The sequence below is a fragment of the Condylura cristata genome, unplaced genomic scaffold, assembly GCF_000260355.1.
Source record: "Condylura cristata isolate star-nosed mole 26May11 unplaced genomic scaffold, ConCri1.0 scaffold00012, whole genome shotgun sequence".
Lineage (NCBI taxonomy): Eukaryota > Metazoa > Chordata > Mammalia > Eulipotyphla > Talpidae > Condylura > Condylura cristata.
The window spans coordinates 31,843,820-31,862,315 of NW_004567113.1; the positions used below are offsets into that span (position 1 = coordinate 31,843,820).

The 18,496-nt window shown below is 42.8% G+C and overlaps 1 protein-coding gene across 2 annotated transcripts in view; it reads left to right on the forward strand.

Annotated features, from left to right (window-relative positions):
• Positions 1-4,065: 4,065 nt before the first annotated feature.
• The window catches only part of USP46 (ubiquitin specific peptidase 46), a 33,844-nt gene continuing 19,413 nt past the window's right edge, over positions 4,066-18,496 (forward strand). The window contains exons 1-4 of one of the 2 annotated variants that reach the window (XM_012724217.1): positions 4,066-4,141; positions 6,351-6,564; positions 8,283-8,512; positions 17,537-17,613. In XM_012724217.1, the coding sequence (XP_012579671.1) occupies positions 8,300-8,512; positions 17,537-17,613 (290 nt within the window). In that variant the 5' untranslated portion in view covers positions 4,066-4,141; positions 6,351-6,564; positions 8,283-8,299. Of the gene's footprint in view, positions 4,142-6,350; positions 6,565-8,282; positions 8,513-17,536; positions 17,614-18,496 lie in introns of those variants that run through there. The other variant, XM_012724218.1, reaches the window with a different exon arrangement.

Sequence of the window (18,496 nt, forward strand, 5' to 3'; positions counted from 1 at the left end):
AAAAGCGGGGAGGCCTTGTCACTTTACTAAGAGGAGAGACACCAAGAAACGATTGGGATAGGGGGTGGGAGAAGGGAGCACTCTAGTTTGGAGTAGCTGGATTTGGAGGGCTGGTGACATAAGCCACTGAAAAAAATCACTTATTTACTCAGTCTGAATGAACCCAGCAGTGAGGTTCTCTGCCATGAAGATAAATCCTTGGAAATGTTTGGTGTGAGCAGCTGAGTGAAGCTCTGTGAGTGGCAATGGCCTGGCATCCACAGGGGACCGGCGGGAGAGGGAGAGAATCCCCCAAAGCACCAGCTAAAAATGTCCGCTGAAGTTGGTAATGTCTGCAGCTCATGGGGAGTGAAGTGGGGGTAGAATCCAGAAAGGACTGTTTTGAGGTGAGATGTGGAGTGAGAAATAGGGACAAGCCTTAAGGGGTAACATGGAAAACTTTAAACATACTGTGTTCATTTTCTGTTGCTACTGTTAGCAGTAGCTTATTGGCTACAGAAGTCCTGAAGCTCAATAATCAGAAATGAATTTCCTTGAACTGAAATACAGTGGAGTGCTGGTTTTTCTTGGGGGTGTTAACCACCTCTGTGCTTTTTGGATTTTTTCAGGCTTGGCCTCTCCTTCACCTTCAGCTCCAAAGGTGAGCTGAGTCCTGCAAACATCACATGCTCTAATCTATCCTTGTACTTCTGTCTTCCCCTTTTAAGGATGTTTATGATTACGTTGGGCTACCACAATAATCAAGGGCCCTTCCTCCAAGTTAAGGTCAGCTGATGAACAATTCATTCCATTTGCAACCCAGTTTTCCTTTGCTGTATAAGGTCATGTTCTGAGGCTTAGGATAGGAACATCTCTAGAGGACTATTATTCTGCTTATATACAAGATTTAAAATATCAATATAGAACAGTTTAGTAAGCCCCATATACTGTCCACTGAGCTTTGATGACACAACTTTTACCCCAGCCCCGACTTACTATTTGAGATAAATCTTAGAAATCCTCTGATTCATCTGTAATTGTTTTAGAGTAGACAGTTGTTTAAAGAAATTTAGCTATGAAGGGGAGGTGAGAAAGAGGCAGTAACTGGAGCAGATGTGTAGGCGCGTCTGCATGTATTTTTAATATGAGACAGTTAAGCACGTTCAATTCTGATGGGAAGGACCTGCAAGATGGGGGGGGGGGTGGCTGGCACGGACAGAGTGACCTCTGCCATGAACAGACGGAGGCACCTAGGCTTGAATATTTGGGAGAGGAAAGTTGAGTGAGTTTCTCTCTGCTGGCTTATTTATTTTTTTCTTCTGTTGAGAGGGAGGCCAGGTGAGGCACAAAGGGAATGTTGAAGTTTTGAGGTGCTTGGGAAGGTTGAAATAGTCATTGTGGGATGGAGAATGAGCGCACCAGAGGGGTGCGCTCTTGGGTCTGGTGAATTTTAGTGCCTTTAGTAAGCTTGGCCATGTTCCCTGTGCCCCTTTTTGCGCATCTGTCTGGGTGTTTGTTGGAAGAAGGTGGATCATTTGGTTCAGAATGGGTTGATTTTTTTTTTGGTCGAGAACAGAGTAAGGGGTGTTTACAAGAACAATTGGATTTGTGGCTTGTGGACTCCAAGCCAAGTAAGAAAGTGGAGGTGTGAAAAGGCCAGTGAGGGGGCAGTGAGCGGGGTGGGGAGCAACCATGCTCGGCCTGGGTGGACGTGAGAGTGGTGTTGGGGTCCAGCGTGCGTCTTTGGCAGAGGATGGCCGAAGGGGAGGGCATAAAAACATGATTGAGTAAGATGTGGCTCTGGAAACCGCCGGGGTGTTTGCAGGGGTTAGAGTATAAATGTAGATCTTCTGTGAGGGGTGGGGGGCAGAGGGGGTCAGCCAAGAAGAGGCAAGGAAGGGGTGCTGGGTAGCTCATGCCTCCCAAGGGCAGACGCTTAGACAAGAGGGTGAAGGTGCAGTGTTCAGTAGTAGCTCTAGACCCTTCTGGCAGGTGTGTGCAGGTGCCGAGCAGGAAGATGGGCAAGCTTGGCCTGAATTGTGGTGAGCACAGGCTGACCCCAGAGAGGAGTTGGCTTCACCAAGTCCACCCTCTCCCCTCTCCGCTGCGTGCTGGGTCTCCCGTGTGGGCACACCCCTTAGTCCTTGCCTTTCATCCGGTGTTTCTGCAAACCTCTGCCCCTGGGTCACTGTCCTTACTATGAGTCACCACCTACTCCCAAGGAAAATATCAAGTAGAAAAAAGCAGACTCAATCTAAGAGTTCTCAAACAGCAAACGTCACGTACTAGCTTGATTATATAGCTGCCTCGTAAAGAGGAACTTAACGATTTCTGTCTAATCTACTGAACTTTTATGTCTGAAATTCCTCCTGGGCTCTAAGCTGTATATTCAGATGTACAGAAATGACTCTGGGTATATTTAATATGCATTATTTACATTGATTCATGATTGCGATGTAGCTTTATGGAAAATTTTTCGTGACTTTTTGTGCATGCCATAACGTCTCCTGGAACCTGGTATTACCTAAAAGCTTCTAGGCTGGTCTTGGGGTTGCATTACTGTGAGGGCAATGAAAGTCCCCCCCACCCCCAACCCAGTTGAAGGTGGTGAAGCTGTGTTACGCAGAGATGATCCCTGAACTCCAAATCCAGATGATGTGTAGAGGAAAAATATAATGAACCTAGAAGAAAAGTGGCAACAAAAGCTGTTATTATCGGGGGGTGGGGGTGGTGGGGGTGGGGGTGCATGTACCATTTCTGCTCTGGTTCTGTTTTCACAGAATTGGGTTATTCTGTATTGTTTGCTTGATGTGTGACTATTTTTATTGATCCTAGCCCACTTTTTTGGCCATTTCTTCCTGATATGCAGGAGATGCTAATTATGAGCCAAGTAGAGATTTATTTTTGAAAGAATTGTTTTAAATATACTCATCTCCCAAGTCTTTGACATGCTGTGCGCCTTGTGTGCCAGCCGGAGGGTGCGATGGCTGTGGACTGACGCCGTAGCGCCGTGATGGAGCCGCGGTACCCGAGGGGCCTGGCCCTGCCCACCCGGCAGAGGACTTACGTGTTGCACTGGCCCTTTGGTCACTTTCCTGAGCCCCAGCACACCCGTCCGCACTTGGGGAGGGGATCATAATGCAGTATGCTGTAGCCGGCACCACTGGCTGTCCGTGGGGCGCAGTAAACTTGATCTGATGGCTCCATGTAGCACGTGGCTGAGAGCGGGGCTCCCACATCCGACTCCTGGGTCCCAGCTCTTCCGCCTCCCCACTGTTACATGGGGATAACCAGGCTTGGTGTGAGAATAGAGTTCAGTCCCTGGTGAATGCTAAGGTACCTGATAACTGTCCTTGTTATCTTTACCTTGGTGGATTTGTTAGGTTTTAAATTTTGTCTCTCTCCATCACTCACACTGTTGCTTGAACATTTCCCACTTGCGGTAAGGCCTTCTGTGACCACCCTACTTAAAGCTGCAATAGTCGAGCCTCTAGCTCTCCCTCTCCTGGAGGCCCCACCCTTATTCCTTCTGTATTTTTCTCCACTCTCCTTGCGACCCTCTCACATCTGTCCAGTGTTCTCTCAGGCTGTTTTCATCTGTGAAAATACAAAGGCCATGAGAGCAGGCATGGAGCCTGTCTGGTTCTCTGTTCCGTTGCCAGCACCTGGGATATCCCCTAGCAGATGGGGGTACAACACAGCTCTTCAGAATGGAGAAACTGACTTCTAAAGTGGTGATAGGGTTCTCTGCACCACTGAGTAGCATAGAAGCTGCTGCAGCTGTCTGAGCTTAACATAGTTTTATTCAGTTGTCAGTGATAGTTGCTCATTTGCTTGTCTGAAGCCTCCTTCCCCAGGGGGAGGTGATTGAAGCCGAGTAGCACAAACTGTGGGGGAAGTTTAAGTAGGAGAGACGGTGAGGCTGTTGTTCACTGTGCACGCGGTGACCAGTTGTGCCTGACACCTTGACTTCCAGCGCGAACATCACCACTGGCCACCCGCGGGATGCTTGTCCCAAGTATCATTTTTACCTTCATGTCTATCTCATGCACAACAGACTTCTGTTATTTTTCTCTTTTAGGGCACCAATGCCTCTGCTCTGGAAAAAGACATTGGTCCAGAGCAGTTTCCAATCAATGAACACTACTTCGGATTGGTCAATGTAAGTATTTAAAAATGTACCGTTTTATCAAATGGTTTTGAGTCCCTCAAGCAATTCCACGGCCACTTTGATCATCTCCAATATTTTTTTAAAGATTTTATTTACTTATGTTTACAGAACTGGGGTACAGGCCAGAGGTGTGGTGGATGAGAGCATTCACCAGAGACAGAGTGGGGAGCAGAACAGGCAGATTGACTGTACACTGCTGAGGGGAGCAGCAGGCGAGTCAGGAGAGGTCTGCCTCGCCATGTGGGTCAGCTCCCTGGCCGGGGATTGAACTCGTGTCGCAGTGGCTTCGGGGAGCTTCATAATGCGGTGCTTTAACCCATTGCATCACCAGGGAGACCCCTGATCATCTCCAATTTTTAAATAAGGTCCAATTTTGTACGCTCTTTTGTTATTAGGAGTGACAGATGTTTGGGAGAAGGAGAATTTAGTCCAGGTTTGAAAGAATCAATAGTTTCAGAAAAAGGTTTCTGACTATGTTGTTGGGTCACAGTTCCTCTCCCCTGAGCTTTACGGGGTATCCTTTACACACCTGACTGGCACGTGCTCAGTAGCTCGGCCTTCCAGCCTGGCAAGTCACTTGACTTCTCTGACAGAGTGGGGATCTTCACCGTTGTGCCTCTTGGATTCTAGTGATGGTTAAACTCAAGCTCCTGCTGAAGGCCTTGACCGGAGGCTGAGACACTCGTATGCTCAGGAAATGTTAGTTCCTTGTCTCCCCCAGGATTTGTCCTTGACCCACTGGGGCTCTGGTTGAAAGTGAGACATTGAGTACAAGAGAAAAGAATGGATGAAGAAAGGCTCGAGTGTTGGGGATTCTATCTGTCTGTCTGTCTTATCTATATATCTATCTATATCTATCATCTCTATCTGTTTACTCATTTATTTTTGACATTGTGCACAGCCCCCTTGCTTGAGCTAGGTGAAGACAGTTACTCAAGTTGTGGGAATTCTGCCCTGGCTAGTCCAAATGCAGATGGAGAAGGAACTAAGACTATTTCCTAGTTTGTAGAAGCTTTGTGAAAGCTGAGTTTATTAATAGTTTCATTTGTGTTTACTTCAGATAGCCGCTCATCAAAGTTGCAGCGTCTCTGTAAAGAGGTTTGTCTCCTCTTACATAATTGTGTCAAAGTGGAGGAATATATGTAAAAATAGGAAACGTTCTATCTTAGCATACGTGGAAATGTCGCGTTAAGTATGGCGCAGCATCTGCCTTGCTCCAGGGTAAGCAGCACACAAGCCAACAGCCGATCCTGAGAAGATGTTCATGCCCTATTTTAATCTTGCACAGTATTTTGTGATCTGCTATTCATCTGTTATTATCTGTTATTAACTCCTTTTCATCTTAGTGTGTTTGAAAAAGTCTAAAGCCATGGCCTCAGCTCTGTTTTCCCAGAGTTGGCTTTACAGTTCGTTGAAACTAGTGAGATGAAGACTTTTCCCCCTTGACATTATCTGAGTCTTCGTGGGTTTTGAGAAGAGCGGAATATAATTCAATGGGCTCTCATCTGACTTGTGTGTGTGTTTGGGGGGGGGGGGTGGGGACGCGGCCTGGGCAGTATTATAATGGGACAGTTGCCACTTTGGCAGAAACAATGCTGCAGAGTAATTTTGAGCCGCAAGGGGATGACATAACAAGGCACTTCTTCGCCTCTGTCACTCCGGAGTCATGAGGAAATGTGGTCTAGAGCTGGGGGCCAGGGAGCCCTGAGAGAGAAATATGGAAGAAGTCTTCGCCCAGTGAAGGAGCTTCCTGCAGCTGAGCAGTGGCTCCTGGATGACTTTCAGACTTGGGTCTTTACTTTCCATGTCTTGGAAGTTTGGATCTGTTGTAGTGTCGCATCTTTCATTTAACCAACCGGCTTTTCTGGGTCTTCATATTATATAGATTTGTTTCCTGTGTCTTCCACGCCAGAAGGTCTCCTCAGATTTTTACTTTCCCTTAATGAAGGCAGAGGACTTGTGAAGAAGCACTTTGGGGACTCTTCTGGGCTAGAGCAGCACCAGGCTTATGTAAATTTGTGTTCATTTCCCTGTTGGTGAGCTAGTCACTGGTGTCCAGAGTAGTCTCCTCATGTGCGGGAGCAACCCCGCTACCGGGAGACCCGGGCGGCTGGCAGAGGGCGGCCTTCCCCCTCCCTACTGGAGACAGGGATGGCGGGTCTGGGCCAAGAGCTGAACCCCCACTGTTGTCCTTTGGCAGTTTGGAAACACGTGCTACTGTAACTCCGTGCTCCAGGCGCTGTACTTCTGCCGGCCGTTCCGGGAGAATGTGCTGGCATACAAGGCCCAGCAAAAAAAGAAGGAAAACCTGCTGACGTGCCTGGCAGACCTCTTCCACAGCATTGCCACACAGAAAAAGAAGGTTGGCGTGATCCCACCAAAGAAGTTCATCTCTAGGCTGAGGAAAGAAAATGGTGAGTAGTGTGGTAATTAATGTATCGAGTGTTCTGAAATACAGAGAATTGACTGTACATCCTCAAAAGGAACCTGGCACTTGGCAGGGAAAATAGCATGGCTCAGTATGCAAATAATAGATATTTTTAAAGATTTGTTTTTATTTATTTATGCAGACAGGAACTGGGGTGTAGGCCAATTCACCAGAGACAGAGTGGGGAGCAGAACAGGCAGATCTACTGAAATACACTGCTGAGGGGAGCAGCAGGTGAGACAGGAGCGGTCTGCTGCGCTTTATGGCTTAGCTCCCTGGCTGGGGATCGAATTCATGCCACAACAGCTGGTACTAGCTTCACAATGCTGAAACTTTAACTCCTGTACCAACAGAGAGGCCCCCAAATAATATTCTTTTAAAGAAAAGATACCTCACCTTTCCCACCCAGTAGACATAAAATAGAACTGGATAAAAAAAAAAAAAAGATTGAAATTTAGATTTATTATCTTGTTTTGTTATTATTATTATTTTTTTAATGATCTTTTATTTGCTTCACATGGATTTTTTTTTCTGGGTAGGATCTTTGTGAGAGCAGAAATTGCTCAAGAGAGCCCTTCTGAGCAGGATATAATAAATAGGTTGATGCAATAAAGGGGCAAAATAATGTTTTATAAACCTGTCATAAGTGATTAGAATAAATACATCCTATCTAATCTGAGTCTGTGCTGTTTTAAAAATATCTTTGATTTTTATTTGCTAAAGACAATTGGAGGATATGAAATTGATACCTTTATATAATAACTATATCCATTTCTCCCCCTGATTTTTTTTATCTTATTTTCAAGGGAAGTGCTGGTAGAAACTAGATTATCCTAGAAGTTCTGTATTAGTCATTTTTATGATTGTAGAAATATTTGCTATTGTTACTTCTGTTTACCCTAGATTTCAACCTTACTTAACAGAATTGTACAGTTAATCAGATGTTTATTTTATAAAGTCTCATTTAATTTGATTGTTGTCTTTTAATGTTGCTTTAGTTTATACATACCAGAATCAAAATAATTCAAGAAGGAAACAGAGCACTCCCAAGTCTCCTTGTGAATGTGATTAATAATGAGGTTTCACAGCCTCATTCATCTCTTGATTGTCCTGATGGCAGTGAACAGCATAGGCTTCTGTGACGTATCCGGTTTCAGAACTCCATCAGATAGACATGTTCTCACGTGCGTGTCTCCTCTCCCTTATGTGGTTCATTTAAGCTGCTTCCAGCCCACTCCAGAGTTTAATATGATCTTTGGGAAGGGGCCCCAATTGCTCTAGATAAATTACCAAGTGAATAATTGATAATTTGTGGTCATGTCATATTAAATACTGATATTTTATCAGGGAATTTATCAAGACATTGTATTCTTTTATATATATGTGCATATATATATATATATACACACACACATAAATACATATATATATATAATTTTTTTGTGTGGGACAAAAATTTCAGTACTGTTTTGTCTTCATGATGACTTCAAGGTAATATGGAAAATTTAGTCCTCCTGGGTGGTAGGAAATGGAAATGAACAAAAGTTCTTTTAAAAGTTACCAACTGAAGATGCAAAATAGTGATGATTATGTGCCAAGCCTGTCAACTCTCTCAGTATAAGAACTGAAATGCGGCATGCAGAACAGCATTTTAATTTGTTTTTCAAGAACCAGACATTGAAATACTGACCTTCTTCTTTTCAGATCTCTTTGATAACTACATGCAGCAGGATGCGCACGAATTTTTAAATTATTTGCTAAACACTATTGCGGACATCCTGCAGGAAGAGAAGAAACAGGAAAAGCAAAACGGAAAATTAAAAAATGGCAACATGAACGAACCTGCGGAGAATAATAAACCAGAACTCACCTGGGTCCACGAGATTTTTCAGGGAACGCTCACCAATGAAACTCGATGCTTGAACTGTGAAACTGTAAGTGCTGAGAAGGCCTTCATACAGTCGGTCATAGCTGTTTTTCTTGCACGAGAGTATAATGTGGCATTATAACATTTGTCTTTAACATGCAGACAATTTTTTTATGGGCGGATCCCAGGGCAAACTCTTGGAAGCACGTCCTCCTCCAGCATGTCTCAAATGGCTGAGTGTTACAAGGTTTGCACAGGGGCGAATGTGTAGGATCCACGTACTGAACTGGATCTCCATCAGTTTATCTTGAAAAGATTTTGGTCACCAGGAGGTCCTGTGAGACTTAGAACAGACCATTGCTCCAACTTAAAGGATGTGGTATGGTGAACTGAATTCAGGGGACAGGCCTGCTTCCTGACTCTGCTGCAGCTAGGAGCCCCTTACAGTGCTGTCGTAGGAGTGGGGAGCTTGTGTGTTGGGATGAGTCTGTCATGTGGTAGGTGCCAGTGCCAGTGTTGGTTGATTTCAAAGATTCTTGTTCTCCAGAGCATGGTTCAGGGTGTCATCTTGGCTCAGTGGATGTGATTTTAACTGAGTAGCCTTGTTATATGATGGCTGAAAGTCCTGCTGTTTCTCACTGGATATGTCATTTATTATATTGTTAGTTTGACTCTTTTTGGGAGTGCTCTAGAGATTATCATATGCTTCCTTGTCTTAATTATTTTTTGCCGTTTTCCCAACAGTGCCAAAGCCTTTAGAACACATTATCGCTTTTTCCTTCTTTTGTATTATTGCTTCCTGGTGAACGCATGAATTTTAACGTTCCATGTCTTTTCATCTATTGCAGTTTTGATTCCTTTTGATACTCAAGTTTATTTTTAGAATAGATTTATGTATCTCTCAACATCAAAACTAGGGCTGTATTGTAAATATTATAATTTTCAAATTTGTCCTTGGTTTTTTCTTTTTTATATCGAGAGAGGATTCCTTGGCGCCATCGTGACCTGACTCCTGGGCTCTATCGCAGCAACAAGTCCTGCCTGTCTCTTTGCTCTTTTGACTCCCTGCAGCCCGCTGCGCCTCCCTGGTGCAGGGCACCATCAGCCCTTGCCTGGTGCTCCCATCTCCGCCACCACAGTAACTTCCTACTGGGTTTCTTTTTCTCTTGCTTCTTCCATGTGACTTCCTGTTTGTTTCTTTGGAAGAGTTTGTGTAACTTTTCATCAGTTCTTTGAATATTTGGTTGAGCCTTACCACCTAAACATATAGTTCAGTGTGATTTGTTTCTGATTTTTAGAATTGGCCCCATAAAATATGTGCTTTCTGTGTTTCTTTTGCTCATCATCCCTTGTGAGATTCTTTTGTGTGGTTGTGTGATGCTTTAGTTCATTCATTTTCTTTGCAGTATTCCATTGAGTGAATAGACCATAATTCACTAATCCATTGTGCTGTTGGTGTGTATTTAGTTGTTTCCAATTTCAGACAATAATAAACCATCCTGCTACGACATTTTGGTCCATAAAATGTGTGCTCGTGCATCCAGTTTTTCTAGGATCTAGACAAAGAAGTAGATTTGTTAGGTGATATGAGGTTATCATTAACCTCACTAAAAAAATATGACTCCTAACATGACTGCACCAATTTGCACAGCCTTCATATGAACATTCTCATTTTCCCACCTTCTTGTTTGCAACATCATTTTGAACAACTTTCCTGTGGGCAATATAGTGGCTGGATGAAGGAGTTCAGTAAGAACTGGCTTTTTTTCCTCCCAAATAAAGGAATAAACCCTGGGAATACAGTAAGAGCCTGGCCTCTCTAGAACCCTCAGCATAAAAAACACATTACTGACAAAATGAGTAAGTTAGTTGTATAATTACAATGGCACACTGCTAAGAAATGCGGAGTCCCAGGGGAGCTTATGACACCGGAGCCAAACTGGGGGTGTCACCCCGCTGCCTACAGCCTGGCGGCCTGCTGCCGGTGCTGCCGCTCGGCCCTTTGGGCTAGCCCTGACATTAGCCCAGCGTCCAGGGTTCCCGGGAAGGCTCACGTGGTTGGCTCCTTCCCTGCTGCACTGTCTTTTTTGTCTATAAGCAGGTCAGTTAATTGCAGCAAATACAGATATTTGTATTGTGAAGACTGTTACGAAGCGTTATTTCCAGGAAGGTTACTACGGATGGTACCTGCATGCCCTAAGACGTCCCCTGCAACTTCTGCATGGTACTGGACAACTTGTTGGAATGGATGTCCAACTGCTTACATACACGTGGTGTGTGGAAAGAGCATGAGTTTTGAATGTATCTTTGTGGAGAGTGGTACACTCTGAAAGTCCCGTATTTTTATGCCCCAAGATGATGAGACGATTTTAAGCAAGAGTGTTTTTCTTCTGGAGTTTCTTGGGTGATCACCTCCATTTCTCAGCTCCTGTGATGGGCTGGAGCCATCTAGTGCTTCCTGCACTGTGCCACGCCCCGCTGTAGGCCCTGGCCAGTTGGTCACCAGTATCTGCTGGACACTGTCCAGGGACAGAGAATTCAGTCTCCTGAGGCCACACACTCCATTTTTAGAAAGCTCCCGTTGTTAAAAAGCCCTAGACTTTCTAAGAAAATACATATCTGCAGGCTTTTTTGGTTGTAAACTGTCTAGAATTTAGTGTAAAAGAGGACCCAACATTAACGTTTTCCTTCACAGGATGAGAAACACCGGTCCCTTTGAGTAACACCCTGTGCCCAGGGCAGGAAGCCTTTAGACAGCACTTCAGTCAGAGTTTCCAAGAACTGCGTTCATGAAACCTCACAGTGGGATTAAACTGCACTAGATCCTAAGCAGCAAATTAGCCCCTGGGGGAGCCTTGCCATTGTGGCAGCCTCCACTGCTGGTCCCTCCTGTGTGGAAAACTCCTTATGCCAGCCCTCATGCTTTCAGAAAACAATGATTTTTTTTTTTCTGGGTCTCACCCTTTGTAAATGTTGCTTGTGATTGCAGTGCAAATGTCAACTGAGAGATTTATGGAGACAAATAGTTTCATTCTGCAGCAGACTCAGAGAGACTATTTTAAGGGGTCGGTCTGTGCTAGCTTTCCCAGATAACCTTGGTAAAAGCGCTCCGGAATTGAGGCGTGGGGAGTTTCCAGTCTAGCCTCAGCACTCCCTTGGTGGTTCTTTGCTTGGTTCATAAGATTCGCTGGGCCAGTAGGAACTTAATTTTGTTGTTGTTAATTTCCCCCTTTTTCCACTGAACTAACTGAATTTTCGCTCTGCAGATCTGTGGTTTTTAGTGCTTCTCCCCAAACACGTTTCTGTTCCTGGAGCCAGCAGGCTGTCTAAAGAACAGCTTGACTAAGTACCAGCGGCACAGTTCTTCTATGCAGAGCCTGAGATTGCTCTGGTGGAGCTTGTGAGCGCCTCACACAGAAGAGTGGGCAGGGTGGTGTGGCCGGACCACTTCTTCGGCAGGGGTCAGAGGCCACTCATGCTGGTGGGCTGCCACTTGCCCTGCCTGAACCCCACCATTTTGATTCTGTTCTAAGCCAGTTCAGTTCCTGTCTGGGTATCATGGGGCTGCTGTCCAGTCTCACCTGTGCTACGAGGCCCAGGAGAGGATTTGGGGGCTATAGGAACACATTCGAGTAGGATTTTAATCACCAGGAACCTGACAGACTCATGATTTATATGAACGCCCTCTGTATTAATGCCGGTTGACTTAATTGTTTATTGTTTTAAAACGAAGAGCAAGCAGGAGCTCTTCTACTCTACTTAAGTGAGTTTTGGGTGACTCCGTGCCCAACATTGGGGACAAAGAAAGAATAAGAAGTCGCCTGCACTCGTGGAGAGGATTGGAGCCTTGGTGATATATATGTTTCCTTGGAGACAAGCTGTATTTTCACTTAGACCAGAATGAGATCGTGTGTGGGGGAAGAAAATGGTTTTATCTCCTGGCAGCTTTCTTGGAAGAGAGAGGCAAAAAAATTTGCTTGATCACTCACCAATTTTGACTGTGTCAGTGTGGGGCAGAGGATGACTATCCAAATGGATTTTGGAAGACTATTGTGCCTTGTTTTGATAACCTTAGCAGCGAGGATTCACCTGAGAGTGCTTTCTCACACTCTTTAATTCTGGAAGCAGTTTGCATTTGGAACTGAAAAAGTTACTGTACCTTTCTGCAATCAGTTAATTAGGTTTACATCTTTCTGGTTCATTTGTTTTTGTCCCCCTTCAAGTATAAGATCTTGAGCAGAATCTGATCTCAGCAATCTAAATAAAATTTGATTTTGGTTGGCAATATCATTTTCTCCCAGAGAGTAACCATTTAGGTTTAAAAAAAGTTTCACTAATTAAAATATATAATACTTGTGGGTTACTAAAAAGATCAGATTCAGGAATAATGCAAAAAGAAAGTCATTCATAATCTTGTTCACTTTTCATTCATCCATTTAATATTTGGTGGGTACTTACTAAAGCTGGAAATTATTTTAGGTACTAGTAATACAGCAGTTAAAGCTAACAGAAGTGGTAAAAATATATTTTTTTACTAATATACACATTTTAGAGCTATAAATTTCCCTTTAAGCCACTGCTTTAGCTGCATGCCACAAATTCTGATGTTTTCTTCATTATTTGTTCAAAATAAGTTCATTGGTGTTGTGATAGTTTTCTTCGATTCATGCATAACTTAGAAATATATTGTTTAATTTTCAAATATTTGGGATTTTCTTAGCTATCTTAATGTTACTGGTTTCTAATTTAATTACATTGCGGTTAGGGAACATATTCTATATGATTTCAGTTGTTTGAAATTTATTGTGATATTTCTGGTGTCCTAACACTTAGCCTGATGTGGTAGCCATGAAAGTGGGTTCCCTCAACCTTGGAACTGTTAACATTTAGGGTCAATAGTTGTTTAAGTGGTGCTGCCCTGCGTAATTACTTAAAGGATGTTTAACAGCACCCTGGCTTCTACCTGCTAATGCCAGAGTCACCCCCCAGGATGTGACTGCAGTAAATATGGGCAGACATTGTGAATGTGCACTGGGAACCAGTGAGTTGAAAGGAGTGTGTACTCTGTGATTGCTGGGTATAGTGGATGGCTGGCTGTCAGTTGGTTTTGATGGCAGTTCAGATCTGCTTTGCCCTTCTTGATTTTTCCCTTAGTATTTTTTTTAAAATCAATGATAGAAAAAGCAATGTTAAATCTATGATTGTGGAATTATCTTATTTTTTCTTCAACATCTGTCTTTCTTTTTCATGATTTTTTTGGCTTTTTAAAACAACTATTGAGATATAGTTTATATATTGTATACCATAAAAATCATCTATTTTTTTTTTTAGTAATACACTGAGTTGTCAGCTATTATAATCTAGTCAAAAATATTTCCATGATTCCGATAAGACCCTGTGTATCCGGGTGTTTCTGTTGTGAGCCCTGGACCACTACTAATTTCTTTCTGTCTTTAGATATTTGCCTTTTCTAGACATTTCATATCAAATGAATCATGCCACATGTATGGCCTTTGTGTCTGACTTTTGTTAAACTTACATCATGTTTTCGAGGTTCCTTTGTGTGGCGTATGTATCAGTAGTCCATTTCTTCCTGATTTGTAGACTGTGTCACAGCTTTGAGTGTCATTCTTGCACAGGTAATTCATGCTAGTCTTTCTGTATACTCCAGTTTTAGTGTGTGTGCTATCAAAGTGAGCACAGTTCAACCCTTTTTAGTGGTGAACAGTATAGTTTTCCAGCTTCATATATTTTTAAGATTATGGCTTTTTTGTAAAAGGCATGCTATTACTTTCTTGCTGTTTTTTTCCAGTAAACTCACCTAATTGTGTAGAGATCTCTGTTTTATGTTTGATTATAATTTTATCTAAAATCTATTTTCTCTGATTATTAATATAGCAGTCTGAATTCATACCTATGACAATTTTGCATCGTGTATCTGTTTCCATTCACTTATTTTCATGCTCTGTCTTTGTATTAAAGCATAGCTTCTGTGAGCAACATATAAATTTTTTAAATTAATCTATTTTGCAATTTGTTTTTTCTTGAAACATTTGTTATATTTATGCATAATGTAATTATTGAAATATTTGTATCTGGGGCTCCCATTTTATTTGTTTTCTTTTTACTTCCCCTGTTAGTGTTTTGTTTACCTGCTTTTTATGGTTGGGGGAGCAGTGAAATATATATAAATACATGTGTTTTTACAACTCCATTTTAATTTTCCTCTTAAAGTATACCTTTGTGTGTGTGTTTTAGCGGTTGCTCTAGAGATGACCATATATATTCTCTACTTTTCTCAGGCTGCTTACGATTGATAATTTTGCGTTTCACAGAAAACAGAAAACTTAAATCTGTATGGGTGCATGTTCCTTCACGACCACCCACCTCGTGTGTTGTATACGCACATTTATTGTAAATGCCACCAGTCACATGCCGCTACTACATTCTTGATGCTTTTCTTTTTTCTTGAGGACCTGAATTGCCATTTGGTATCATTTCCTTTAACCTCTTGTGTGTAGATCTGATTATAAAGAAGCTTCATTTTGCCTTTATTCTTGAAGGATTTATTTATGGAATATAAGAATAATGCATTAGTCGTCTTTTTTCAGCACATGAAAGATCATCCCACTGTCTTCTAACCTCCATAGCTCCTGCTGAGAGGTTAGCTTCCGGCTGAATCATCCGTGTGTGTGTAATGTGCCATTTTTCTTTAGCTGTTAAGATTTACTTTTTTACCTTTGGTTTTCAACAGTTTGTCTATGATGTGCCTTGGCTGGTCTTTGTATTAATCTTGCTTGAATGTCTTTCTCAAAATTAGGTTATATTCAGTCATGATTTTTCAGATAGTTTTTCTGTCCTATTCTTTCTCCTAGGGCTCCTGTTATGTGTACAATATTATATAATGTGTCCCTGAGAATTTTTCTGACAGGTCTCTAAGAATCTGTTAATTTTTATTTCAATCTCTTTTTTTTTTCCCCTATATTTTTCTCACTGGGTAATTTTCATTGATTTGGCTTCAAATTTCTCTTGTTCTTCCCTCTGTCATTTCCACTTCTTAAGTCCACCCAGTTTATTAATTTTCCAATTCTGGAATTCTGGCTTGATCCATTTTTATAGTTTAGCTTCCTCTGCTGAGATTTTATATATTTTATCTTTTGATTCATTGTGAGTATATTTTACTTTACTGAAGATAGTTTTAATAGCTTCCTTTAAATTTTCATCTGATGACTCTAATACCTGGTCATCCCAGGATTCGTCTCAGTTGTTTTATTTTAAAATGTCTTCCATTTTCTCAGTTCTTCATGTCGTGTAAGTTTGGATCCTATCAAGGACATTGAGAATGTTAAGTTTCAGAGGCTGTTATTTATCTTTAATGAGTATTGAATTTCTTTAGTTTCAGAAGGTGCGTAACTTGGTTGAACTCAAACTAATATCTTTCTTTGGCAGCAGCTTGAGTCTTGGGTCAGCCCATTCATGTCCAGCTGAGTTGCCACTCGTGTTCTCTATGTCTGTACCACTCAGGGGTCAGCAGAAGATATAAGCAGACAGCACTGGGCTTGGCTGGGGCACCTTGGAGAAGCTTTGCTGCATGGGACTCTTAGCTTTTTGCCAGAAACAGTGGGCTAGTGTGGGCTTCTGTTTCTCATGGCAGTGACAGACATGCAAGAAAGCCATTTCACAAGCGCTTGTTCAAGCCTCAGTTTATAAGATAGCTCCTATTCCAGCAAGTGATAGCACTGGCCAGACCAATTCACATGGCTGAACTCAGTCAGGGGTGGGAAGCAGGCCTGTTGGCCCCTGAAGTTAGTCTGTCAACGAAGCGAGCACAGACAGGTCTTTCATGCACTCTACCATAGCTGCAAAAAGGTGAAACAAGTGTGATTAGAAAATTCAAACTGATAATAGAGATAAGGCTGTGTTACCTGTGTATATGAATGTATACATGCCCTCTTACACACGCTTGAACTTAACCCGTCAGATCTTCACAGCTACATGATTGTACTGCCTGCTTTTCATTTGCTGTCATGCCTACAGTGTAGTAAAGCCATCCCAGCTTTTTAGCTACGTTAGGTCACTTAAATTTTTTCACCTGTCCACAGTATATTGAGTGCTTATATCTGAAAGCACTTTGCATCGTTTCATCAACTTTATGAAATAGATACTGTCACTTTGCCTAACTCACAGATGAAACCGAGGTTCAGAGAGGCTAAGTAATTGGTCTGAAGCCATCTGCTTTATAAGCAGCAGAGGCTGGGTATGCCTGTTCTGTGCCTGGTCATAGAAGTAAAATGATCGTGTCCACATCTTTGGCTGTCCCTTGAGAGAATTTCCTAGCAATGGGGTCCTGGTCCGAGGGCAGCTGTCATACTTGAGGAGTGTCTGTGCCCTTCTGCTGCCTGTGGAGTTGTTGCTGGGCTACTTTGTCCCTTTCAGTCCTAGGCGGCGAAACCTCAGGCTTGCCAGTAGACTTTTTGCAGTCTCAGCTTTGGTGAGCTGTGGAGGGCTGAGAAGGAGCCGGGGCGTGGCCGACGGTGTGAGCCGAGGCTGCAGACAGCACAGGGGCTGCCTGGGTGTGGCCAGTGTGGCTCGCAGCCACCTGCACTCAGTGTGAATACTGACACGTGTGAGGGAGGGCCTGGTGCCAGGGCACTGGCAGAAAGCACCAACCGCTTAGCGGAGAGGTGAGAATCTGAGCAGGAGGCGCTCTAAGTCTCTTGTTTTTCCATTTCCATTTTTATCATCTGCCACCGTGAACTCTTTGGTGTCTGTCAGTGCTTCCTGCTTAGCCTCAGTGGGGAGATGAGCCGGGAGGAAGAGATCAGGTTGAGTTTTAATTATTGAAAGTTCTGAACCAAAGCAGGAATGAAGAGAAGGCTAAACCGAGAACTTGGGATTTCTTCTGGATTGGGCTTTTTTTTCAGGCGGCTCTCACTGTGGGCGAGCAGGCTAAAACCACGTGTGATGTTTACCGTAGTTACAGTTTTGGGTTACTTATAAATATTCTGAGTTTTATCTGCTTTGTCTGTTGAGTATTTTGTGCCAAATGCTTTCTTTTCTTCTTCTTTTTTTTTTTTTTTTTTTGCTTCAGGTTAGTAGCAAAGATGAAGATTTTCTCGACCTTTCTGTCGATGTGGAGCAGAATACATCTATTACTCACTGTCTAAGGTAACCTAGTAAATTCTGACTGGCCTGAACTTTGGATCAGGCTAGGAAATACATGGGGAAAAAATTAAAAATCCTGTATTTCCTCAGGAGATAATTTCCCTTTCTGTTAAACCAAGGTAATCCTATTAATCTATTCTTCTTTCCCAAGAGAGATTAAAATAAGTAGATGTGGTCTGGAGAAGAAGTCATTAGTTACTAAGTTTAAAAATAAGTTTTTAATCTTTCATATAAATATATGCTCTTGCTTTTGTGAGCGTTCGTCAAACCTCCAACTGTGTGTGTGCGTAGGACACGTACATAACAAGCATATAAGTTAAGTGAGTAAATGCTGCAGATACGTACCAGCACTTTCATTTTCTAAACTAATCTATTATTTAAAAAATTAGGCAGTTTTGACCCGATGTTCAATGAAAGGTGGCCTGTGTAGTGAGATGTGTTCCAAGTTGCCATGGAGACATGGTTCTCCTTCCCCCTGCTCCGTTCTCTCACCAGGAGGTCAGGAGTGCTTCTTAGTTGGCCCAGCCCTGTACTGGACCCTGCTCTGGGGTGAAGGCATGAGCACCAGACATTCCTCTGCTCTCTTAGCACTTAACATTCTAGTGAGAATGGTGGCAGTGATCAGTGCTTGCAAGGACAGTGAACAGGTCTAGAGAGTGCTCATTGTGGGATGCTGTTACAGTCAAGTAAGTAGTCGGGTTCCCCGCTATTGTGTAGGCTACCCCAGCTCAGAGACGTTTTACAGGGCCGTAATAAGGCACTGTTGAGTTTTAGCAGTCAGAATCAGGGTGACAGAATTGTCCTTCAGAAATTCATGTTACTGAGCACCTTTTAGAAGAATAAATTAAAGGGCCTACTGTGGTTCCTGACTGCTAGGGAACTATCT